Source organism: Saimiri boliviensis, chromosome 12 (genome assembly GCF_048565385.1).
Source record: "Saimiri boliviensis isolate mSaiBol1 chromosome 12, mSaiBol1.pri, whole genome shotgun sequence".
Lineage (NCBI taxonomy): Eukaryota > Metazoa > Chordata > Mammalia > Primates > Cebidae > Saimiri > Saimiri boliviensis.
In genome coordinates, this window is record NC_133460.1 from 58875672 (window position 1) to 58902033 (window position 26362).

The window sequence follows — 26362 nt, forward strand, 5'->3', positions numbered from 1 at the left end:
GGAGACTGAGTAAAATGATATCTCTGTCTTTTAGAAAAACAGAGGCAGAGAGCTTTCAGACGTGACAGGGGTGAAGATGTAAACATTTATCTGTCCGAGGACAAGTATTTAGCTTGATCTGTTTCTAGGTCTCATTTCACTCCATTATCAGCCAGGGCAGTAAAGAGCCTACAGCAGAAATAAGGGGCCAGGTCCTAAGCAAGGACTAATTCTGTTGGTCAAGGCCAACAGAAGATGGGCACAGTGTGGCATTAAACCACCATTTTGTCTATGGGCATTGCAAAGATTCATCTTTCAGCTACCTCTTCCCAAAGCTAGGAGTGCCTCATCTCATCTCTCATCACCTGACTGAATTCCCAGCAGAGAAACACCTCTCCTTTTAGGGAGTTGTGTGTCAGCACAGCAGTATTTAGACCAGCATTAGATTACAGCAGGTTACAGATGCAGTTTCCCAGCCCCCACACCCCCTTAGAATGTGTGAGGGTCTGACCCCAGGACCTCTTCTTTAGCAAGCTCCCCTGATGATCCTGATGTGCACTTAGGCTTGAAAACCACCACTTCAGGAGCATCTATCTACCCAGCCACAGGGTGAGCACTCCAAGGTTCCTTTCTTAAATTTTGCACCTGAGACAAATGCCACCAAGACCAGGGTAAAGCAAGTGGGGCCATTTGTCTCAGGTGCAAAGCTTAACTAACAGTGTTTCTTCCTGCAAATGTTCCCGGGGCTGAATTCATCTGGTGCTTCGTCCTCTACTTGCTATTTTAGAAGTCAGATTAGACACGTAGCATGGACTGGCCTTGACTAACATATTCAGGAGGCAGGAAAAGACCCATTGCGTTCTATCCCAGAAAGATAGCCTGTAAGGTTGCATGCCTATCCTTTTTGTCCTAAGCATAACAAACAGTGTTGATCCCAACACCCCACTGGCCTTGGAAGGCAGTAGGTGCCTTCGCCTCTGGGAAGATCATAAGGCATTCATGGAGTCCTCCAGCCCATACTTAACATGGGAGTGACCATGAGGGCAACCAGACGGACAGGAAAACAAAGAGAACCAGGACTGGGACAAACACAGGTGACACGTCCATGCCTAGGCCAACTGTCATGCCCAGGGTCAGGTTCCAGCTCATGCTGAGGCTCGAGGGGAGTGGGTGGATGGGTGACAGCTAAAGGAACATTTGGCAGGCCGTAGGCAGGTAAAACGTACCTTTATTCAGCAGCTGTCTCAGCAGCAGCTCTCTCACACTGTCTGCCTTTATCTCGGCTGTCTGCTCCAGCTCTGCAGCTCCTGCCGCCCCCATGCTTGCAGCTGCACTCCCTGGCCTGCAAGGCCAGCTACAGGCTCAGCAGCTTAACTCTTTCCCTCTGGGCACAAGCTGAGCTGTCCTGGCTCCCCTCTGTCCGTCTGCCAGATGGTCACTCTGCCTTACAGGGGTTGGTAGCTTCACTCTCTCTCTGGGTGCCAGTGCACACCATGTGGAGCCATGCCAATCCGAGCCCAAGAACATCTGTATAGCATCAACAGGGCAGTTATACCTTTTCCAAACAACAGTGGCTTCGAGCCAAATATGAACTTATACAAACAGGTTATGTAACAAGTGGAGTATGCACCTGCGATCTAAACTTGCTGAGTCACTCTGGCCTGGATGTCCGCCTCGGTGTATTCCTTGACCAAAGCACATCCATGTACCTTACAATGGGTGGTCCCCAAGTGTGTAGACCAGGGTCTCAAACCCAAGGGCCTGCAGGGGCCAAAGGGGTAACATTGGCTCGGTATGATACAAGAGGAAGTGGTGGAGCCTATGGCAAATAAGGAGTACAGGCCCAAAGGGGCGGCTGCAACTCAGCTCCAGCCATGCAGGAATGTAAACCCGTGGTGCCAGAATTTGAGTTTTCAAGAGAAGCCAGAATTCCAGATTTTTAAAAATATAAATCTCTCAATGATTAAATGTTGGCAACAAATTCAAATGTCTAAAAACACTCTTTGGAAACCAAAGTAAATGTATCTGTAGGTGCAATATTGCCTGCTAGGCACGAGGCTGGGAACTTTGGTGTAACCAGGGCAAGGCAATGTCACAGAACATAGTCACATCAGAGCACATTGGTTCTAGGCCCTGTCACAACTCAGGAGGCCATGAGCGTCACCTTGAGTTCATGACAAGTTGTGTAATGCCAAGCAGCCCAGCCCATCAGGCAGGTCCCACCTGGCACCCAAGGGCAAGGGGCCTGCCCTAGCAGCGGAGTTCTTGGGAGACCAGCAGGGATGGGGTTTCAGCTTGGGCTTGAGGCATGGACTCTGCTGCAGAGCCATGTTGACCAGGACCTGGTGTCAATCTCAGTACCCACACCAGCCTTTGGCTTGGGAGGGCAGGTCTAGGTAGACCAGGCTAGTTCTCAGCTCACAGCTGCCCCACATCCTTTGGGTGTCATTCTTCCTCTATGTTTAGGGGGCAGTCCTCAAGCAAATGTTGCAGATGAGCCACTCCATGGGATTCCTGGCAGGACTCAGCAGGCTTGAACTAGCCTAGTCTCTGGATTCTCCCATTTCTTTTTCTTTTTTTTCTCATTTGAGACAGGGTCTCATTCTGTTGTCCAGGCTGGAGTGCAGTGCTATAATCATAGGTCACTACTGCCTCGATTTCTTGGGCTCTAGTGATCTTCCTGCTTCAGCTTCCAGAGTAGCTGACTACAGGGAATGCACCTCCATGCCCAGGTAAATTTTTTTCTTTTTCTTTGAGATGGAGTCTCATTATATTGCCCAGGCTGAAGTGCAGTGGCATGATCTCAGCTCACTGCAACCTCTGCCTTTTGGGTTCAAGCAATTCTCTTGCTTCAGCTTCCTGAGTAGCTGGGATTACAGGGATGTCCCGCCATGCCTAGCTAGTTTTTGTATTTTTAGTAGAGACAGGGTTTCACCATATTGGCCAGGCAGGGTCTCGAACCCCTGACGTCAGGTGATCTGCCTGCCTTGCCTACCAAAGTGCTGGGATTACAGGCATGAGCCACCACACCTGGCCAGAGTTTCTTAGTAGAGACAGGGGTCTCACTACGTTGACCAGGCTAGTCTTGAACTCCTGAGCTCAAGCGATACTCTTGCCTTGGCTTCCCAAAGTACTTGGATTATAGGCGTGAGCTATGTCTAGCTAGTCCTCTCTTTTCTAAACTTCAACACAGGAGGTTGGAAAGGGAGTGGAGAATCCTGATACAGGGCAAGCTCTAGCTTCGGGACATGACACCATAATTCTTAGAAACTCTTATGGATTCTCTCTCTTCACATCACCAACCAAGAGGCACAGGGTTCCCAGAGACCAGGGCCAGGAGCCCCTTTCAGCCTAGAAGTACACTGATGGGAAGCACTGGTCTTGTGACTGTCTGGGTTGTTCCCATCCTTCTCTCTGCCCCCCCACCAAGGGGTATCAGGAATTAGCATATACCCTTCTTCCCAACCAGGACCTGGGTGAAGAACTACATTCTTCCCACCACACCTTCAGTACACTTCACTGCACCTGCACCCAACCAAGATCCCTTTGTCTTTCTGATGTCTGGGCCCCCTGCCTGGATTTCAGGAGCCTTCCTTCCCATGTCCTTACAGCCCAGTCCCCCAAAACTAGCCTAAGCTCACGGTTTCCTGTGCACAAATTTCTACCTAAGGTTACGTGAATTTTCACTGGCTGATAAGGCCAGAACTCTAGGACGGAGCCACAGGGCAGAATCAAGCAGAAGAAAACAAGCTGGTACCAGGAAGACATTTCCAGAGCATTCCAGAGCTGGCTGACTTTTAATGTGGAAACAAGTTTTGGCTACAGACATTCAGGTTTAAGGCACATTCCACAAATTACAAGCAGCCCTATCACTGATAGGGAACTGGCTTTGTTCTCATGGTTTCTGCATGGAAGATGGAAAAAATGACTTTCTGGCCCCCCCCCCTTTTTTTTCTAAAAAGGAGTGAGTTTGGCAATAACAAAGCTCGTGACACACTCACCAGACACACAGGCACGCCTCCCTTTCGTTCCTCAGCGAGGACGTGGCGCTTCACCACCCAGTCGCCCTCACCAGCAATGTGTACACAGCAAACGCATTTGTGTTTGTATGTGTCTGCCTGGTAATGATTGTAAGAAAAGAAAATATGTCTCCAAGTGAAAATATACAATTACATGACAAAATGAAGCCAAGTCTTAGCCACAGCAAAGGGGAATGATTGCATGAGTCAGAAAAATGAAACATCTACTTTAGCAGCAAGAGGCTGTGAGGGATGGGATAGAAAAGGCATCCTGAGAGAGTTCTAGACCAACCCAGGTCCTGTGGCACAATATATGGGTGAGGGGGGTGGAGGACAGGCCTGGGCTCTAGGACGGTGCATCTCGGGGCTATTTGTGGGTTCATTAGAAACAGACATTCTTTTGGCCTTTTCCTGGCACCGCTGTTGCCGGCACGTGGGCAGAAGTGAGCCACCAGTCACTGTTCAGTCATTGCCACCACAGATCTTCAGCAGAATCTTCCGGTAATCCCCTGAAGTATCTCCCTGGCCACAGAAACAAGGAAGACATTCGTTAAGGGAGGCACGGTTGCTTGCAGCCTCTGGCTCCTGATTTTCTGCCCTGAGTGCCCTTATAGGGAGGAAGCCCCATCCTGGGAAATTTTCCCCCGCTGCAGGTCCTGGAGCAGGCGTAGCAGATCTTAGATAATGCAGTTTCGCCTTCCCCAGGTCCCTATTAGAAGATGGAAAGCTGCACTCACCCCAACTATCCAAGTCAAATGAATACCCACAAAAAAAAATTATAATCATCCTAAAAACCACTTCCCAGGGCTAACCAATACTGCTTTTCCCGGGGCATTTATGCTGCCTTAAATTGAGGTTACCAGTTTAATGCACAGTCTTCTGCTCAGGAAACGCAACCTCCTCACATGTGACTGTCCAGTGGAGGGCGCAGGCCTCCCAGGTCCCACGGATCTCTCTTTTGTCTGAGGCTACTGCACTTACTCTAAAAGCAGGCTTGGCTTGGCTCATTTCTAATCATTTCCTTCCACCCTAAGCAACTTGAGGGCAAGGCATGTGGCTTCTTCCAGATGTCCACAGCCTGCTGGCATACAGGAGATACTCTGTAAAGAATTACTAATTCTCTCTCTTTTTTTTTTTTTTTTTTGAGATAAAGTCTCACTCTGTCACCCAGGCTGGAGTGCAATGGCACAATCCAGGCTCACTAAAACTGCGCCTCCCAGGTTCGAGCAATTCTCCTGCCTCAGCCTCCCAAGTAACTGGGGTTACAGGCATGCTCCACCATGCCCAGCTAATTTTGTATTTTTAGTAGAGACAGTGTTTCACCATGTTGGCCAAGCTGGTCTCAAACTCATGACCTCAAGTGATCCACCCACCTCAGCCTCCCAAAGTGCTGGGATTACAGGCATGAGCCACTGTGCCGCGCCTAGAATTAACAATTCTCTAGCAACAGCTTCATTCATACAGCCAGGAAAAGGAGGTGAGCTTCTCGTGATGACATGCCCACCATCATCAAATGCTACTGAGTCTAAGGTGGGGATGTGGTCCCATGGTGCAATTTCAAGGCCTATGTGAGTTCAGAATTTGGGTGTTAGACCATGCAGCTGAATATATATTTTGCCAGACTTGCTCTGCCACACAGTGATACACAGTGTCTGGTGTGAAACAGACACTTGACCTGCACTGCCTCACTCAACACTCAACAGCATTCTTGGGAAGGAATGATTATTTTCTCATTTTAAAGACAATGGAACTGGGGTGCAGGGAGGTTTAAGGAAGCTGTTCAAGGTCACACAGTTGGCAAGCAGAAAAGCCAGACTCTAAGTGGTGTGATCCGCAGGGCCCTCGCTCTGAATGGCCTTCCTACGTGTCCTTTGCCATAAACCTGAGTGCAAGAAGTGCTTTGTCAGGTCAGCACATGAGTTCTCACTGACAGATTATGGAATCACAGGGTAGCCGGGACGCTGAAGGTCAAGGTCAAGGTTGAGAAGGTCCTGAGTGTTCTCTGATGCTGCTGGGGGATACAAGGTGGGGGCGACAGCAAGGTCATGACCCACCTGCCCTCAGACGCTTATAATCTGTTGAGGGGCAACGGGATAAGCGAGTCTGAGGTCCACAGACAAGATGCCCAAACACAGCACAGGGGCCAAGCATATGGCCACCACAAGGAGGAAAGGTCCACAGGTGACTGGGATGCCAAAAGGAAGCCCAGTCTGGCTGTAGCAGGCCCGTACCGAGATGTCGTGGTACAGCGACTTGCCGTACATCCGCTTATACTCCGATCTGATGTCCAGGAGGTCGGTCTCGCTGCGAGACACCATGATGCGAATCAGGGTCCGGTCCTTTGTTCCTGCCCCCTAAAGAGAGTCCATCCAAGAGCATGAGCATCAGGCTTCCTCACTTCCCACTCACCCTGGGCCCTCCAGTCAGTCCCCTCCCAACCCAGGTCCTCAGAACTCTCGGCTGAGATTTAGCTCTCCCCAGACCTTCTACCCTCAGCCCTTGGCAAAGGCGAGGCTAAGGCATCCCAACCTGCACATGCGCGTTACATACCCTCATGGCCTTGTTGAGCCTCTCCGCAAAGAAGGCTGGGGTATTCTTGAGACATTTCACTAGAAGAGAGAAACTCGGCGTAACCAGATCTGCAGAAAATTCTCAGCCCAAGCCAGGCATGGAGTCTACAAGTGTCCTCTTAGAGGCCCAGATGTCAAACCCATCACTGCATACATCTTTTCTCCTCCTTCTCCTGCTCCAGGCTCAACTATCCTATGATCTTGGCTCCAGTTCTTTGGAACAGTAACATGCAGAAACAGGATACCAACCCACCCTCTTTCCTGGCAACCACTGCGGTAAAAAAAGAAAAGCAAGAGCCAGAGGGGAGGGGGTCTTTGTGAGGCTAGGAGCTGCACAGGGAAGTGATGTGGATGGTGATGAGGAACTATGTTGCTGCTCAGGCAGGAGGGGCAGACTGGAGAGGCTATGCCCTTCATGGAGAAACCGTGCTGAGTGGAATGAGCATCTCCCTAGGCTGCCCAGGCCACGAGACCTACGGTGGAGGCAGGCAGGGAAAAGAGGATTTTCCACCTTTCCCATCCAGAAAGCTTCAAAAAAAGCCTCACGAGAAAAGGGGCAGACTGATTTTCCCAAGTGAGTAGAAAGAGGGGTTGTGAGGGCCTCAGGGCGAGGACCCAACTCTGCACAGCAGGGAGGGACCTGGAACCCACCAGGCCCTGCTGGAAGACACAAGCTGTGTAAGAGGCGCACCACTGTCCCCGAGCCAAGCCAGCTTTCCTCAGCATGGGCCTGTTTCGCTGTTGCAAGTAAAAATCTTTCCACGTGTTTCCATCACAAACATCTGACAACTGCCTGCAGGGATGTATTTTTAGAGGAAACTTGGCAGGATATGAGTCATGCTCCTCCGGAGTACAGCTGGATGCCCTCCCACTAATACCCACATTGCAGTTCCCTTCTCTAGGGCTGTACCACAAACACAAACAAGACACCTCCCGGACAGTGAGGGGTTCCGCTGCATAGGTAAGCAGCATGACTTCCCAGGACCTGGACACTCTGGGTTGAGCAATCTTGGCTCCTGTGGTCCTTTCACGACATCACCCCTCAGCTAGAGGACAGGCGAGCACCCTGAACACTCGTGATAAACGTTAGTCCCTGGCAGGTGGGCAGGCAAGCCCAAGACACTTACCCACGGCCAGCATGCCCTGCTCCAGGTCCCCCGACATCTCCCGACAGATGCTCTTCTCAATGTCCCGGCCTGTCATTCTCTGGTACTCATTGAATACTAGGGGGATGACATATAGAAGCTTATATTATGAACTGTGTCTCCCCAAAGTTCATATGTGGAAGTCCCAACTCCCAGGACCTCAGAATACAACCGTATTTGGAGATAAGATCTGCAAAGAGGTAATTAAGTTAAAACATGCTTCTAGGGTGTGCCCTGATCCAATCTGCCTGGCCTCCTTAGAAGAGGAAGTTAGGAGACACACAGAGAACCCAGGGATGTGGGTGTGCAGAGGAAAGACCATGTGAGCACAGTGAGAGTTACGAAGAGGCGGCAGGAGAATCCGGTGCCCCGCTCTTGGACATCCAGCCTTCAGAACTGTAAGAAAATGAATGTCTGTTGCTTAAGCCACCCAGTCTGTGGTATTTTGTCATGGCAGCGTGAGCAGGCTAACAGAGGACTCACATGAGGTGGCCTCTGCCCTAAGACCCCCCACTTGCCACTCTGCTCTCGCACCCTGCATGGCCCCAGGCCTGCCCAGCTCTCAAGGAAGCCAGAGTCTTCGTCACAAGTCATGTGTGCTGCCTGATGTCCCTCCCTGTGGTCCCCTTCTCAGGACTGCCAATCTGTGTAACCAAATCACACCTTAATTCCCCTCCAGGGCTCACTCCCATGCATCCCAACACAGTGTTCCTTCTTCTCAAATCCCCCACACCTGCAGTCTCTGCCATGCCTTGGCCTTATGCATGCATCTGTGTCTTCCTCAACCTGCCCGTGAGCTGAGGCCCAGCCTGCCCCAGGCAGCCTGGCTTTTTGCTGCCCACTCCTGCCAGTCCAGCTCAACCTAGGACATGCTAAGCACCCACAGGAGTGGACGGCTGGCTCCTAAAGAGGCAGGCAGCATGATGGAGACCTGGGTCCTGAGTCCAGCTCTGACCCAGGACAACACTCCCCTGCCCCAGCCTGAGTCTCAGCTTCCATTTGCATATTAAAGTCGTAATTTCTGCTCTAACTGTATCTTTCTCAATTAATAGCTCTTCAAATAAGCTCTGCGGTTCCAGAGCCACTGAAACCTTTGACTACCCACAGCTCCCTTACCTTCCACATCCAGCCCAGACCTCTCCTGACCTCCACACACAGCAACCCAGAAGCCTCCCTGCAGCTCCACCCTACAAGCACCTAAAACCAGTTCCACCTAAGGCTCCCCTATCTCAATTGAGGGCCACTCCATTCTCCCACCGCTCGGCCTAAAGAAACCCTATGTAATCCTCAACACCTCTTTCCCACATGCCACGTGTCCAATTCATCAGTAAACAGGGCTGGAACGTGACACCCCCTCACCACAAGCCCCTACTGCCATTGTTCCTCCTCTGGGCTCCTGCAGCAGCCTCCCAACAGGTTTCACTGCTCGGCCATGTACCCTTCCCTCCATTCTCAGCACCACAGCCAGGGATTCTGCACAGCCTCCTCTGCTCAGGGCCCTCCAGTGGCTTCCTGTTTTGCTCAGGATAAATACCCAATTCTGGGAAGTCATCAGCAGGGCCGTCTCTCCTCTCGCTCACTCCATCTGCTCCACACAGTCCCCCTTCACTTTCTCAGTCGTGCTGGGAGCCCCAGGCAGGCCTCTGCACCTGCATCTCCTTTAGGTTTTTAAATCAAATGTCATGACCTCAGTGAGGACTAGCCAAGCACCTCCCGGTGGATCCTACCATCACTCCCTGCTGGTTTCCAGCTTTATTTTCCTCTACAGGATTTATCATGTGATACAGATTTTATTTCATTGTTTACTGTCTGTCTCCCCAAATGAGGAGGTACAGCCCATGGAACAGAGACTCTGCAGTGCCCTGCCCCTCATCGTGTCTCCACACCTGCTCCACCGCCTGACCTGACGGACTGGCCCATGGGGGAGCATGATTTACATCTGTTGAATAAATGAGTAAATGAACGGCACCCAGTATTACTGCCATGAGTGTTTCTTATGCCAGGCTTTGAAAACATTGGATTGGGTGTTCCCAAAGGACTCTCCCGGCTCTAACATTCCACATTCCTGCATATGAAGACACTAGTTTCCAAGCTAAGCGGAACGTCCAGAACTGGATGCTTGCCAGAACTCAGGAAATCCTCTCTTTTAAATCCCCACCAGGGGGCTCTTCTGAGGAGGCAAAAGCCCTACGCAGGGAGGAACCACCAAGTGTTCCCACAGCTGTGTCTACCCACACTCCCCTGACTGCCCTCATCTAACTGGCCCCAGAGGGACCCGGCCTGCCTTACCTGCCACCAGGTGGGCCCGGCTCCGGGAGCACAGAACTGCGTTGAACTTGGACTCATCTGTTCCCAGGCGGTTCTCCCCAGCCGCATACAGCTCCTGGAGAGAGAAGATTCACAGGCGGCACAGGCCACATTCAGACCCCAGGCCTAGGTCACCCAGGAGAGCCTGGTAAACTTCTGAAGGTTTGAGCCTAAAGTATTTGCCAATTTGCAACCTGTGAACTAGGCAGCCTCTACAGTGCCTGCTAGGCCTCAGGTAGCAGCCATGAAAAAAAGCGGAAAGCAGCAATCAGGGGCTGAGATCCCACAGGTCAAGATGAGGCCATAGCAGGTCTGGACTGAGAAGGCAGAGCCCGAGACAATTTTACCCCACTAGAAATGGCATGCAAAACTCTCACTGGAGCAAGAGCCAGAGCCCCAGGGGTGTCTAGCCCTGAGTCCCAGAATGAGAATGGATGTCATCAGCCAGAGAGACACTGAATACGGTAGACCCTGCAGGAGCAGCAGGTCTGAGACCAGGGCAGAAGCAGGCGCTAACTGGGCACAGAGGACTGAGCCAGGGATGCCTGGGCGCTGCCTCTAGCTTTCAGTTGGGAACAGTGCTCAAGCTTTTTGAGCCTCAGTTTCCTCATCTGGAAAGCAAACGGACCAGACTAGAGGAGTAGCTCTCCACCAGCCCTAACAAAGTGGCATTCCTTGAGGTCTCGTTCCAATCCAGCAGATGGTAGAGATAATCAGACCACTGGCAGCTCCTGGCAAGTGTCCTGCCATGGGTGGTAAGAACAGTGAAGGGGGACAGAGAGGTATGGCCAACTCCACTGCACCAGGAAGTCACGGCTCTGCCCTGCCATGATACTATGGTCCAAATTCATTAGTGGAAAACCCAAACTTTTCTAGAGAGTAGCTCAAATGCCTGGACTCTTTCCCTTTTGTCTGCAACTCACAAGGGGGACAAGGAGAGAATTCTAAGGCTGTTCAACTAATGTGGCAGCTGGTTTCTAGGCTCAAACCCTCAAAAACTTAACAGACAAGTGCAAATTCTGCCCCTTTGCAAACATAATGGTATGCGCAACTAAACATGGGGAAAGTATGCAGTCACCTGAAATCCCACATCCAAAACCGTCATCTATCAACTACTGAAAAACTTACTGTCCCACATGTTCCCCGCTACAGGTGGGGAAACTGAAGCCCAGGTGGTCAGGTGATCTTCTCAAGGTCACACAGGTGAGCAGAAGCCCAGCACGTCTAAAACTCACAGCCTATCTACTGTTCTTTCCACCCTAGATCACCTCTCTCAGGCAGCAAGAAAGCAGGGTACAGCCCTGCTTTAGGAAGCCCAGGGGCTTGGCCACTACACTCACCTGGGCATCTCTCTGGACCAGGGTCATGTCCACGTTTGTGCTTTCATCACGGTTTCCCTGAAAGGAAGCAGGTGTATGGTCAAGCCTACACCTTCCCCATTTCTTTTCCCTCCCCTAATGCTGGGATCCCACCTCTTTGACCTCCACAGCTTGGGGGCCCCGAGCCCTGTTGTGGGAAAAGTACCTGAGAGAGAGAGATGAGGAGCCGCTGGAAGTGCCCTGACGTGTCACTTCGAATGGCCTCTTCCAGTGTCTTTTTGAATTCTGAAAGGGAGAAGCAAGGAAGGTCCACTCTGTAGCTCTGTTTATGGAGCTGCCCATTGTAAACACTATCAATGGTGGGCACTGGGGAGAAAAAGGCTGGGGGTCTTGGGCTTGAGGGAACAAATAGCCCGTTTGGCCCTCCAGGGACATACAAGCCTGTGACCTCCAGGCTGACCTGGCCTCTAGGGAGCCTGGGCCCAAACCACATCCAGGTTTTCCCTAGCCCTCCCTTACTTTAGTCATCTGCACCATGTACAAACAGCAGGAAGGGCTGGGTCTTGGCTCAAAGCCCAGTGTGTAGGGGGTGGCAGGAGATGGGGTGATAAGACGACCAGGAAGGAGTAAGAGGCCCTGGGAGAGGCTGAGGCCACAGCCGCGAGAGCACAGGGATCTGCAGAGGGCAGAGGGCAGAGGGAGCAGCCCCACCTGCTTTGTAGGCTCTGTTTAACTCCCGGATGTGCTCGTTGCCGCGGGAAGCGAGGATCTCAATCAGGCAGGCTTCATCAGTGCCAGCCCCCTGCAGGGGCAGAGAACACAACCAGCCGTGAGCTTGTTCCTGCAGCCTCACCAGCACCCGGGAAGGAGAGCAGGGGCCACGCTGCTGCCCTGACCCTAGGGACAAACCCCAGCAACAGAGGCCCCTGATGCAGAGACACACCCTCCAGCCACTCCCAGGCTTGAGAGAGTCAGCTCCTCTCCACAGCCCAGGCAAGCACAGTGACAGTTCGGTGGTGATAAGCAGGGCTCACACAAAGGGGCATCCACGTGGATCAGAAAACTGAGTATCAGAGAGGGGTGCTGCCTGGTCCAAGGCCACACAGTAAATGGGTAGGTTAAAATGTGGACCGCGGCTTGCTTTATTCAGGGTGCAGCCGGAAATGAGATGACAACTGCAAAAAATGGGTGAAAAGTAAGAGAGATCCAAGTAGACACACGGAAAATCCAGTCCTAGAGGGGGTGGCGGAATGTCTGGAAAACAACTAGGAAAAGGCGGGGACAAGGAGGATGAATGGGACAACCATGGCAGGGACAGTGAGAAGGCAGAGGGCAGGCCGAGCAGCCCGGCTTGCATGTCAGCTTGAATCCGGGCCCTGCGGCTTACTGACGGTGTGACCTCAGGCACGTTACTTGACCTCTCTGCTTTCAATTCCTTGCCTGTAAGATGGGAGTGATACTGGGACCTACCTCACAGGGAAGTCATGAGGATTAACTGAGTTACTGTATGCAGAGCACTTAGGGCCTGTCAGGCAGGACGTGCGGCATTTTGTCAGCCGTTTCCCGCTGCAGCTACTGTTGGGTTACTACATGTTAGTACACGTTAGCCCCTCACCCAGTAGTCCCAGCATGTCCCGAGACAGCATCCACCATCCCCATTTCACAGGTGCTTAAGGACACACAGCTGGTGAGTGACAGCTGCCCAAACCTGTGGTTTCTAACACTCCACAATCACTGGCTCATGACTCTGGCTGAAGACGGGGGCCAGGCAGATGTCTGGGAGCCACTCCCTGGGGCCCCAGGCCATCCCCCTGCCCAGTCACCTCTTGACCCCCTCCCTAGAATATCACGTGTAGACGTGTTTCAGTGGAGACCTCTCTCCTTTCCAGGCCACCACACTTAAGTCTCTGCTTCTCCTGGGGAGGGAACAGTCACTGTGCTTATCAGGTCTCTGAGTGACAGGCTCCTCCTGGGCTCCTGCCTGACTCACGGGATTACCTTTCCAAGGGAGCTGCCAGGCCCCACCCGCAGGGTGCACACAGAGCTGTGAGATTGCACAGAATGGACAGCACCCACCCCTCGGCCAAAACCCATAGGCCTTAAGGAAACAGTGAGCCCAAGCCGTGCCCATCTGAACCAGCTCCTGCTCTGGAGCAGGATCTCATAGGTATGTGAAGAGTGGTTGACAGGCACCCTCTGGAAGCAGTCGTGGCAGGAGAAGCGCAGAAATGGACAGAAGAGCAGATGCTCAGGAGAAGCAGAGACCAGAGAGACATCTGGCCTGGCCCTCTCCACAGCAGGCAGCTTCGCTTTACCCACATAACTGATTTCCCACCTTCGTTCTGCTTAAACCGAAGCGTGTTTCTGTCATTTGCTAGTAACAGAGTCCTAAAGACGAGAACGATACCAGCCATGGCCTCCTAACCCTCTTCTTATCAGAGCCACTACCTTCAAACCCCAGCTCCACCATTTCTTTAAGGTGGAGAGAGACTTAAGGCTCCCTGATGATGATGGGTGCATCATTTGCCTCTTGGGGAAATCAAAGGGAGTTCCCCCTTTCTACAGTATGCAGACTCCAACCCAGGAACACCTGGTAGTCATACTGACAACAGCAGTTAATGAGTGGGCTAGAACACAGCACACTGCTCAGGCCTCCTTCTGGGCTGTGTCCACACACATGATCACATGCACACGCACGCACACACACACACACACACACACACACACGTACACACCTTGATGGCTTCCTTTATCTCATAAACGTCAAAGAGAACTGGGGTCTTCATCAGAGCCAAGATTGTCTTCTCAAAGTTTCCTGATAGTTCAGATTTCAGATCTTTGATCAAATCCTGATTGGATATTCGAATAATAATAAAAAAAAAAAAAGTCTATTTTTAAAATCCACAGGAGGTGACTAACAAGAGCCATATCCCAGATCCGAGGACCAGCAGAATGGACATCCCCCAGGGGCCCCAGACCTCCCAAATCCGAGACCACTTTTTACCAAGATGCCCAGAGGATCTGTGGCACATTGAAGTATGAGAGGCACTGGACTAGGATACAAATCTAATCAATATTCACCCAATTTTTACCTTTCTAAGATTCAAAATCCCAGAAGTTCAAAATACACTCACACACACTCCCCGCACTTGGGCAGCACTCACAGCCTTTTCCTGCAAAGCTCTTGTAACAGCGAAACCTCCCAGGGTGATCATGAAGAGGGCACAGAAGGAAAATGATGTGGCCACAACCTCAGTGAATTGTAGCAGAGCCAGGACTAGACCCCAGGGCGAGACATCTGGGGCCTCTCAGCAAACTTCGGCCCCCTGTGGACTTGTTTCTCCCTCAGGGCATCCTTCACCTCCAATGCTGCTACCAGCTGGGTGGGCAGAAGGAAATGCCCTCCTGCTCCTTACTGTCCATCCGGGAGACTTGGGCCCACCCAAGGAAAAGCAGGGGTGAGCAGGACTCTGCTGAGCCGAGGACAAGCCTCACTGTCCCCTGCCTCCACCCCGCAGCTCACCTTCCCATAAGCCGTCTTGAAGGACAGGATGATCTGCTGCCGCTGCTTGTTGGAGCGACTCCCCAGGCAGTCGATGATGGCCTGCTCATCCGTGCCTGGAGGAAGGGGCAACAGGTGGCTGGGGTGGGGGTCATGAGGATGTTCTGCAGCTGAGCCTTCCCTGGCCTGCATCCCTCAACTCTTCTGGGCATCCCAGTGGCACCCCCATATCCACCTTCTATCACCACTGAGGCCAGGTCTGCGTCCCCTGGCTATCCCAGCCCACAGAGCCACTGTGAAACTGCCTGGGGAATGGACAGCAGGGGTAGAATTTGAGCCACCCAGGGTCTCTCACCGAAGCCTTTCATGGCCTTCCGCAGCACCTCGGCATCTCGCAGGGGATCAAAGCTGGGAGCATCGGTGATGGTGCCTCGGTTTCCAAACTACTCAGACAAACAGTCATAGGTAAGACGACGTGCACACCGCCTTCCCCAGATGCGAGACTGTTCCACCCCCAGACTCTGGGAATAGCCCTCTCTCTAAGAGTTGGGGTATCTGAAGGTGCCCACAGTCAACAACGCAGAAGACTCTATGCCGAGTCTGCCTAACTTGACTGTTATCTGGCCTCGTGTTCTGGTACTGGAGCTTCTTCCTGGCTCTAGCGGCTGGGAGCCTACCTATAGCTGAGTCCTGATGCTGAAAATCTGCCCGGTGCCCAGGTCCTCCAGGGCTGGGGGTCAGACTCCTGAGGAAGGGCAGGCCTCAGGAGCAGGGGCTGCGGCCTCTCTCATCAATGCCTGGCCTCCACAGCACATGTGAGCACAAGTGGGTACTCCTAACAGGGCTGGCTAGCCCACATTTCCCCTCTGGTGGATGTAGGTATCCAGCCTCCACAACTGTGCATGGCACCCCGACAACCTCTTGATCTAGCACTAGTTCCCTGGCACTGTGCTCTAGACTACCACCTCCAGACCCTGGCAGCTGCACAACCCAGCAAACTTGAACTTGAACTTTCCAGTCTAAACTGTCTCCCAATGGACTGTCTTCCTAGGGGCTGGTACAAACTGGTTATAACACAATTATGGGAACAGCCCAGGGAAAAGATAAGGGAGGGAGTCTGGAGGATGGCACAGGGTCGGGGAACATGTGGGTGTGGAAGGGAAGGAGGAAAGGAGACTCTCTGTCTAAAAATAGTCATCAAGTACATAACCACTACCCCTGTGCTGGCTGGTTGGGCCATATAACCATGACGATGAATTCTAGGTTCTGCAACCATGAACCGTTCTCCAAAATGAGCCAAGATCAACCCTGGAGAAACTGCCAACATTTTCCCTACCCAAAGGGAACTTTAAGAATCCTCCAAAACCTGTCTGTAGGGGTGAATATCAAGGGGACCAAAGATAGCTGTTGGGCACAAAGCCTTGAGACGGGTGGCCCGGGCAGTTCTTACAGAACACACAGCCCAGACAGTAAATGACAGAGGAATGAGGAGCACTCGCTGGGGTGTTCTGACCCAACTCCCATGGGGAGCCTCTCATCACGCTGGGAGAAACAGGGCAGCTCTCTTGGGCCTTAAGCAACACAACCCAGAGGTGGGGAGGTGGGGAGTCTGTGAGAAGGTGACACTCTTTTTTTTTTTTTTTTTTTTTGAGACGGAGTTTCGCTCTTGTTACCCAGGCTGGAGTGCAATGGCGCGATCTCGGCTCACCGCAACCTCCGCCTCCCGGATTCAAGCAATTCTCCTGCCTCAGCCTCCTGAGTAGCTGGGACTACAGGCGCGTGCCACCACGCCCAGCTAATTTTTGTATTTTTAGTAGAGACAGGGTTTCACCATGTTGGCCAGGATGGTCTCGATCTCTTGACCTTGTGATCCGCCCACCTCGGCCTCCCCAAATGCTGGGATTACCAGGCGTGAGCCACCGTGTCTGGCCTGTTTTCTGTATTTTTTTTAAAGACAGTGTCTTGCTCTGTTACCTAGGCTGGAGTGCAGTGGTGTGATCTCGGCTCACTGCAACCTCTGTCTCCTGGGCTCAGGTGATCCTCCCACCTCAGCCTCCTGAGACACACACCACCATGCCCAGCTAAGTTTTTTACTATTTTTAGCAGAGATGGGGTTTCACCATGTTACCCAGCTTGGTCTTGAACTCCTGGGCTCAAGCAGTCTGCCCACCTCAGCTTCCCAAAGTGTTGGGATAACAGGCATGAGTCACTGCACCCGGCCTACACTAAAAAAGAGGTTGCAGCTGGAGGCCTGCGCCTTTCCCTGTTTCCCCATCTACTGGGCCATGTGTCTCTAGCCTTTGGGGCCCAGGCCTGGACCGAGGGAGGCAGTAGGCTGACACTTACCTGGGTCGGGGGCACAGCGGGGGTGACAGTCCCAGACCCTGGGTATCCTGGGTAGCTTGGCACTGGCTGCTGCTGCTGCCCAGGGAGTGGCATTGGAGGCTGACCGGGGTAGGTTGCTGGTGGCTGCCCAGGGTAGGCCCCTGGGGGCTGCTGTCCGGGGGGTGGCATAGGCTGGCCTGGCACAGGGGCCCCTGGGTATGGCGGATATGAGGGCATCCCGGAGGGTGGGTTTCCTCCTGGGGGTGGATACATCCCATAGGGAGGAACAGGTTGCTGGGCAGGAGGGGGTTGCCCAAAGCCCCCAGGGGGCACTGGTGGATAGCCAGCTCCAGCGGCCCCAGGGTATAGGTTGGGCATGTTGGCTCCTCCAAATGTCCCAGACATGTTGGCCGCCTGCAAGGACACAAAGCAGAGCCTGAGGCCACTGGACCCGGCTGGACTCTGTCCCTCCACCCTTTTACATTCTTTAGCCAAGTCAGTCCTCACAGCGACTCCACTTGTGGAATATGAAGTATTGTTGTACCCATTTCATAGACCACAGAATGAGTTTACTTGCTCAAAGCTACACAGTCAGTAAACAATGCAGCTGGATCCAAACCAGAGATCCTCACTCCCTTCTGCAGGGGAGATGCCTTCCCTCTCCACATAGCTGTTCCTCCCATCCCAGACCACCTTGGTGAAGGTTATGAGCTCACTGCCCAAGAAGGTGCATGGGTCCCATATGCAGGCTTGGGGCATCCCCATCACATCAGCCTGCTACCTACAGACACCTCTGGCAGGCGTACTCAGGTGAACTTGTACTCGCCAGGAATAAAAGCCTAAATCCTTAGTATGGATGGCCTCCTACATCCTGCAAGAGTGGGACTCCCAGACTTCATTTCTCATCTCACACCCTCACCTTTCCACTTTAGCCACACTGGCCTCTCCTCACTCTCCTCAAGCACCTCAGGCCCCCTGGCACCTCAGGGCACTGGCGTTCCCCAGACATCCATACAGCACTTCTTTCCCCTGCTGCAGGTCTTTGCTCAAACATCCTCTTTTCGGCAAGACCCACTCTACCACCAACTTAAAATCATTATCCCTATATCACCCCACCCCCACCCCCACTGCTGACCCCTTTACCCTGCTCATCTTGTTCCCATGGCACCTACACTTTCAATAACGTCACATCATTGACTTAAGTTACTGCCTGCCTCTTCCCCATAGAAGATTAATGCAGCACGGCCGAGATTTTTGTTTGTTTTATTCACATATTACCAGGGCCTAGATCTGGGCCTGGCACAAATTAGGGTGTGTATTGGTTACATCATTTCCTCTAAGCATCTATTTTAGATCATAAAATGTATTATTTTAAAAGCAAAACGCTACATTTAAAAAGTAGCATGTCTGCCCAAGATACCTGCCACACACCCACCCCGGCCTAACCAGAAGAACCCTCCATATGTACACCTACATGCACACCTACAGGTACATGAATGTGGATACTCATACCCAGCACATGCATGCACACTCGCGCACACAACCTCACCACCCTTCCATCAATGTGGATACTCACACCCAGCGCATGCATGCACACTCATGCACACACCCTCACCACCCTCCCATCTGTGGATACTCATACCCAGCACATGCATGCACACTCACACACACACCCTCACCACCCTCCCATCAATGTGGAAACTCATACCCAGCACATGCATGCACACTCACGCACACACCCTCACCACCCTCCTGTCAGTGTGGATACTCACACCCAGCACATGCATGCACACTCACACACACACTCTCACCACCCTCTCGTCAGTGTGGATACTCACACCCAGCGCATGCATGCACACTCATGCACACACCCTCACCACCCTCCCGTCAGTGTGGATACTCACACCCAGCGCATGCATGCACACTCACGCACACACCCTCACCACCCTCTCGTCAGTGTGGATACTCACACCCAGCGCATTCATGCACACTCACGCACACACCCTCACCACCCTCTCGTCAGTGTGGATACTCACACCCAGCGCATGCATGCACACTCAGGCACACACCCTCACCACCCTCCCATTAGTGTGGATACTCACAGCCAGCACATGCATGCACACTCACGCACACACCCTCACCACCCACACCACCCTCACCACCCTCCCAGCCCTAACCCCGCAGGGCTGAAAGGGACCTGTGAGATCATCTGGTCCATTGCACTCCCCTTCCCCTCATTTTATAGATGGGGAAAGTGAGACCCAGAGAGGGGCAGAGAGCAAGTGGCAGAAGCCTGATGAAAACCCTGCTCTAAGGAGCAGCTCAACACACTGCACACCACAGCAACACACACGTAGACAACTCTGGAGCCCCAGAGGCCGGCAGTCTTGATTCCTCTGGCCCCAGGGCCGCCTCGGCAGGAGGGCTGGACTCACCATTCCTGAGAGGTAGTCCGGGTTGAACTGCCCTGCATAGTTGGCCACATTATCCAGCCCGATAGGGGGCACGCTGGGTGGAGGGTAGGCAGCACCTCCCCAGGCACCACCACCTGAAAGCAACACCAAGCCCTTTAGCCCCCTGCCAGTCCCCCACCACAAGGGGAAAGGCAGAGATGCGAGCTCCCAAGTGGTCACGGAGGCCTAGCAAAGCCTCAAGCCTCGGGACACCACAGACCACATGAAAACACCAGGAAAGTCTCCCCCTATCCCACTGGCAGAGGAGGGGAAACCTACCCCTCTTCCCAAGGAGGAAGGTTGGAGTTCCCCAAATACCCCCCAGACCCTCTGTAGAGTCTTAAGGAGGTTGGGAGGGCCCAGGCAGGCTCTGCCCTCCCAAGTTCACCATCATGGAGCCAAAGGACACACAAGGACAGACTGTTGTGGGATACCATGCTGAGCCAATCACAGAGGTGACCACAGGGAGCTCTGAGATTTTAGTAACATGAAGGCATTGGTGGGAGGGGGTTTGGCTGTTTGCTATTATATGTCTATAAAAGGCAGGGAGAAGCAGGATAAGAGGCTGGAGGGAGACGACACCGGGTCATGGTAACACATATACCAGTCCACAAGAGGACAGGAGGAAACAGAGGCGAAAAGCCCCTCTGAAACCAGCAGGACTGGCATGTGCCCTGGGGCAGGGCTTTCACCCTCACCTTTGCTAGGCTTGATTCCTCAGCTGACAAATGGGCTAATGAGGAATGTATGGCTGAACTGCAGTGATGAGAACTGAGGTAACACCTGTAGGGCTCCGCTGGGGGCCCAAAGGGCATCCGTATATAACGCTGTCACTGAGACTGGCATCATCATGTGGCCTCTGGCCTGTTAGATGCTTTCCTGTCCACGGGAGCTTCAGATCGGCTGTTCAGCTCTAGGGCTCCAGACCCTCCAGGAAGAACTTTCCCTAAATCTCCTGTCTCCTCCTCTCTTGCTGCTCATAGTCTGCTCAGCTGTGCTAGTGAAGGTGCCAGTGGCAGGACTCAGTGTGCAGGATTTCTACTAGAGAGAGGGGACCAAGGTCAGTGCCAGCCAACCTGGGATGGGCTTGTTCAGAGGGCAGTGGCCCAGCTCAGCCCCTGACATGCCCTGGGACAGTGGCTGAGCCACCTCCGAGTCTGGGCCTGTTCTTTACCCGCTGAATGGGAGGGAAGGTAAATGGCCTGCAGGCCAGGGGTGCTCACACCACAGGACCTCAGCTCCAAGGAAATGAATAATGCTGGGGGTCCCCTGGGGTGAGGGGCAGCGGTTCAGGCATCCTCAGGATGACCAGCCTTGGAATGGCCTTTTTCTCCCTTTGGTCCCACGAACCCTCGTATTTCCTTTCCCACTGTAGGGGCCAAATCTCATTTGAGGAAAACCAAAAAGGGGCCAGGGCCAGAGAAGATGACTTCTACGTGTGACTACCCACAGCTCCTGCAGCCACAGGGAGGGAGTGACCTTTGACCCTTAGCATCTGCCTCTACTTCCTCTCTTGGCGAGGGGGATCTCATTGCTGCAAGCCCACATGCCTTGAGCAGAGAGTAGGAGAGGTGGCAAGGGGCAACCATCACCTAGCAATGCTTTGCAGGGCACTGCATCAGAGGCTCTGCCTGCCTAGCTCGTCAGTATGCAGAACCCCCTAATGAGGGAGAAATCCTTGAAGCAATTTTGCAGAGAAGAAACCTAAGTCTCAAAGTGATAGCATTTGCTCACTGTTACCAGTGAGTAAGGCAAGAGACCCAGCCCTGGGCCTTGTCCAGGGTTTTCTGGAGCCAGTTTCAAACCCAGGCCTCCCATGGCTCCAGCATCATGCTCTTCCCCAGCCCCTGCCCCACTGGCTATGTGCCTACTCCGTTGTCCTGTCCACCCCTCCCCTGCTGGGCTGGGCTGTGAGGGGAGGAGGGAGTGAGGAGGGGAGGAGGGACTGAGGAAACTACTGTTCTCCCCTCTCTACTCCCGGCCACTGTACAGAGGCAGCATTCACTCTCCTCCCCACCCAGACCCTCTTACCTGGTGCAGCTGGCGGGTAGCCGCCTGGGGGTGGGGGATAGCCAGGGTAGCTCATGGTGAGATCTGGAAGAGAAGAGGAAAGCACACTCAGGCTCTGCCTGGGAGCCCCTGCGGGCCTGTGGGAGCCATCTTCTCAAGGGAGCAGCCACCACGACAACCAGGACCCAGCAGCAGAAGCTGCTGCATCCGCCCTGCTTGTCCCAGCAGTTCACTGTCTCCTGCTGGCGCCTCCAGCTAGAAACAGTACCCACCAGCATACTGCCTGACTTCTGGGCCTGGGCCACATCCCCGACCCCACCCACAGTGACAGAAAACCGCCCAGGAGCCTGTTTTCTTGAAAGCCCCTCTCATTGAAGCTTTGCTCCTGCCTCTGCTGACAAGGGTGCAGTGTGTCTCTGGGCCTGCTCTCCAACCTCAGAGCTAGAAGCACACTGCCTCATCCTCAGGGCTCCAGGTCTGTCTATTTATCTTCCTGTGTCCTTATTGCCATCCCTCCAGCAACAGAGGAAGCCAGAGGCCCCTGTCTTCCTTCATTTTCCAACCTCTGGTTCATCAGCCAAGGGGAGCTGGTAAGGTATGGAAGCTTCGTTCCTAGAAGTAAGAAGGGCCCTCAGGAGGTTCATCTGATGCAGGGTGGAGAACCATGGAAAACGAGGCACCACCACCCTGTTTCCGCAGCAGACGCTGCTAAGAGAAGTAAGTGATTTGCAGATCTGTCAGTAAAGAAAGAAGAGAGGCCTGGACATGTGCCAAGTGAGACACCTGCTCTCACAGAGTCTCTCTGAACACAGATCCCTTGGCAACGTCCCATGCCAGCTAAACTGTGAGGAGGGACACAGAGCTGCTGTGACAACAGCCACATTGTGCAACCTGCCTGCTCTTGCAAATAGCAGCTGCTGCGGTTTGCAGAGACACCCAATGGCAAATGACAGGTGGGCATGTGAGGAAACCTGAGGCTCCCTCAACAATCACACCAGCTCGTCTCAGGTGAGCGGTTTCTTTTGACACACTGGGTCTCATGCTGCAATGCGCATCACAATCACCTGATGGGATTGTTAAAACACATTGCTGGGCTCCACCACCAAGAGTTTGTGAGAGAGTAGAACCAGCATTTGCATTCTGAACGTTTTCAGGTAATGTTACTGGTCCAGGGAACCCACTTTGAAGACCACTATTCTGGCCACGCTATCCAACTACAAGATTCTAGCTGCCCTTCATATTTACCTTGAAAACTGGGCATGTTAGATTTTGTTTATTTTGAGACATACTCTCACTCTGTCATCCAGGCTGGAGTGCAGTGGCACAGTCATGGCTCATTGCAGCCTTGACCTCCTGGGCTCAGGTAATCCTCCCGCCTCAGCCTCCTAAGGATATGTGCCACCATAGCTTGCTAATTTTTTTTTTGGGGGGGGGGGGCAAGAGTTTATTATGTTGGCCAGGCTGGTACATGCTGTTTATTTTTATTTTTATTTTATTTATTTATTTTTTTGAGACAGGGCCTCACTCTGTAACCTAGGCTGGAGTGCAATGGTGTGATCTTGGCTTACTGCATCCTCTGCCTCTGGGGTTCAAGTGATTCTCCTGCCTCAGCTTTCCAAGTAGCTGAGATTATAGGCACCTGCCACCATGCCTGGCTAATTTTTTTATTTTTAGTAGAGACAGGGTTTTACTATGTTGGCCAGGCTGGTCTCAAACACCTGACCTCAGGTGATTCGCCTGCCTCAGCCTCCCAAAGTGTTAAGATTATAGGCATGAGCCACTGCAACTGGCCTATTTTTACATTTTAGATAGGGTCTCACTCTATTACCCAGGCTGGAGTGCAGTGGTACAATCTCAGCTCACTGTAACCTCCACCTCCCGGGTTCAAGTAATTCTCATGCCTCAGCCTCCTGAGTAGCTGGAACGACAGGTGGGCACAACCATGCCTGGCTAATTTTTGTATTTTTAGTAGAGATGGGGTTTCACCATATTGGCCAGGATGGTCTGAACTCCTGGCCTCAAGTGATCTGCCCGCCTCAGCCTCCTGCAGTGCTGGGACTGCAGGCATGAGCCACTGTACCCAGCCTACATGCTGTTTTTAAGGAAGCTAAAGAACTTCCTTAAGGTGCCACTGGTCCCCACAGGGTGGGCTTGGTTTTCAGCCCTATGGGTGTGGTCATTTGTTTGGGTGAGTGCGTCCAGAGGATAGGCAAAGCACTTATGGCTTCGGAGAGAGCTGGAATCGGCTCCCTGTAGTGTGGACCAAGGACCCAGTCCTTGCACAGCTTTCAGTCTCTTGGAGCCCCTAAGCACGTGGTGGATGAGGTCCCTGGTGGCACCACCTTCAGAGAGGGTGTGACTCAGGTCCCTACGGCTGGGTGAGCTGGCTGTCAGTACAAAGCCCTCCCCGTCCTGGCCCCAGCGTGACCCATCTGCCCAGACTCTGCCAAACCCTCAGACCTCACTGGTGAGGAGGCACCTGGCGGATATGAATGACCGGCAGGCCAGGAACCTTCCAACAGGAGAAACCGCCCCGCAGGTGAGCAGGGAGAGCCGGGATGGTGTCTCTACCACCTTCCTCTCCGGAGACACCACTAGCCAGGACCTCTAAGCACCAAAGACACTCCCTACTCCTGGCCTACTCCCAGAGGAATGAAGCCAAAAGCCCCATCCACAGCCAGGCCAGGGAAAAAACCCAAGAAACAAAAGCTGGATACCACCCTGTTCCTTACACCAAGTAAATTCCAGCCAGGCCAAATATTTCAATGAAAGAAGTAGCCCCAAGAACCAAAGGCATAAAATAAAATTTCAGCATAATAAGAAACAAATTTTTAAAAATAAAGATGAAAAAAACTTAGGAAAAAAGTTTTATTAATACAATAAGAAAAAGATCAATAACCACTAGAGAAACTGTCAAATGATGTGAACAGATCTGGCAGTTATAGAAAAGGAGCTGAAGATGTTCACCTTCACCAATGTGTAAAGGAATCACCAATTAAAAATACACAGGCACGGTGGCTCATGCCTGTAATCCCAGCACTTTGGGAGGCGAAGGTGGGTGGATCACCTGAGGTCAGGAGTTAGAGACCAGCTGGGCCAACATGGTGAAAACCCGTCTTTACTAAAAATACCAAAATTAGCTGGGTGCGGTGGCAGGTGCCTGTAATCCCAGCTACGCAGGAGGCTAAGGCAGGAGAATGGCCGGAACCTGGGAGGCAGAGGTTGCAGTGAGCCAAGATTGCATCACTGCACTCCAGCCTGGGTGACAGAGTGAGACTCCATCTCAAAAAATAAAAAATAAAAAATGCAGAGATGTCAAAATTTAAAATGACACACCCTTTGACCCAGCAACTCTACTTCTAGAACTGTCTTTCCCAGACACACAACTGTGTGAAATGTCATACAGACATGCATTTTACTACAACATTATCTGTAACAACTCCTAAACTTCCACCAATGAGGCTGGTTAAATAAACCACAACAGATCCAACAATGGATACTCTGTAGCTATTTCTGGAATTAGCCAGCTCTGTATATGGAAAGATGAAATGACCACCATTATTAATCAAGGTACACTACCGTGTATGTACTAAGCCAATAAAAAACTCAGAAACATACAAACTAAGTGGCTCCTATGTGTATATCTGCACACACATCCTAGTAAATGACACACAAGAAACTAGCTACCACTAGCTGTCTCTGGAGAGGAAAGCTGGGGCTAGAAAATGAGGCTCCCAGTTTAGATCTGTTCCCTCTGCATTTCTGCCACATTCATGTATTGCCCATTAAAAAAACAACTTTTAAAAAGGCCCAATTCAGGTGCAGACTTCTGAGCTCACTTGAAGCCACTCCTCTGGCCCCCAAAGTCCTGGATGCTCTTCCAAGACTAAAAGAACACACACAGGGTCCATTCAGTTCCAGGCAGCCTTGGCAGACCTAGAGGGCCCACAGGCCAGCCTTGATGGTGCTCGTGGGGCTCATTCTTGGGGTGGCTTTGAAGGGATTTCCCAGCAGGAGTCAAAATCTGCCTCCCGGCTAGGAGCTTTGCCCTTCAGGGTCCCACAAGGCAGGTTGATCCCACTGCAAGCTGTGGTCCTGCACCTCGGGTCTTTCCCTCTCCCCAAGACATACTTCTAGTCCTCCCTTCTTAGAATAGCCTCATTTTCCCCTACCATTCTCTGCCTGAAATAATTTCAAGGCTCCCCACTCCTTTTTTTTTTTTTTTTTGAGACAGAGTTTCACTGTGTCGCCCAGGCTGGAGGGCAGTGGTGCGATCTCGGCTCACTGCAACCTCCGCCTCCTGGGTGCAAGCGATTATCCTGCCGCAGCCGCCCAAGTAGCTGGGACTACAGGCACCTGCCACCATGCTGGGCTGATTTTTGTATTTTTTAGTAAAGACAGGGTTTCACCATGATGGCCAGACTGGTCTTGAACTCCTGACCTCAGGTAATCTGCCTGCCTCAGCCTCCAAAAGTGTTGGGATTACAGGTGTGAGCCACTGCACCTGGCCTGCTCCCCACTCTTCTCTTTCTCTCTCTCTTTTTTTTTTTTTTTTTTTTTCAGAACCAAAGGCCCCAGGTATGGTCTGAAGAGCACAGGGCAAGGCCGTCATCTCCCTCCAGTGGATGCTACTCCCCACCTCCCTGACCTGGTACACATGGTTTCCCAGGCCATGGAGAGACATCATGCGGGTTCCTGTGAAATTTCTCCCTTGGGTTCTTCCATTGCTGCAG

The 26362-nt window shown here is 52.4% G+C and overlaps 1 protein-coding gene across 5 annotated transcripts in view; it reads right to left on the reverse strand.

Annotated features, from left to right (window-relative positions):
* Window positions 1-3746: 3746 nt before the first annotated feature.
* ANXA11 (annexin A11) overlaps window positions 3747-26362 on the reverse strand; it is a 51860-nt gene continuing 29244 nt past the window's right edge. For all 5 annotated transcript variants that reach the window (XM_003939751.4, XM_074382476.1, XM_074382474.1 and 2 more), the window contains 14 exons: window positions 21651-21713; window positions 19602-19714; window positions 17188-17580; window positions 15197-15284; window positions 14863-14957; window positions 14075-14188; window positions 12051-12141; window positions 11545-11624; window positions 11361-11417; window positions 10003-10096; window positions 7696-7791; window positions 6549-6607; window positions 6230-6352; window positions 3747-4520 (listed from right to left, as the gene is read on the reverse strand). In XM_003939751.4, coding sequence (XP_003939800.2) covers window positions 4461-4520; window positions 6230-6352; window positions 6549-6607; window positions 7696-7791; window positions 10003-10096; window positions 11361-11417; window positions 11545-11624; window positions 12051-12141; window positions 14075-14188; window positions 14863-14957; window positions 15197-15284; window positions 17188-17580; window positions 19602-19714; window positions 21651-21705 — 1518 coding nt within the window. In that variant the 5' untranslated portion in view covers window positions 21706-21713 and the 3' untranslated portion in view covers window positions 3747-4460. The remainder of the gene's footprint in view (window positions 4521-6229; window positions 6353-6548; window positions 6608-7695; window positions 7792-10002; window positions 10097-11360; window positions 11418-11544; window positions 11625-12050; window positions 12142-14074; window positions 14189-14862; window positions 14958-15196; window positions 15285-17187; window positions 17581-19601; window positions 19715-21650; window positions 21714-26362) is intronic.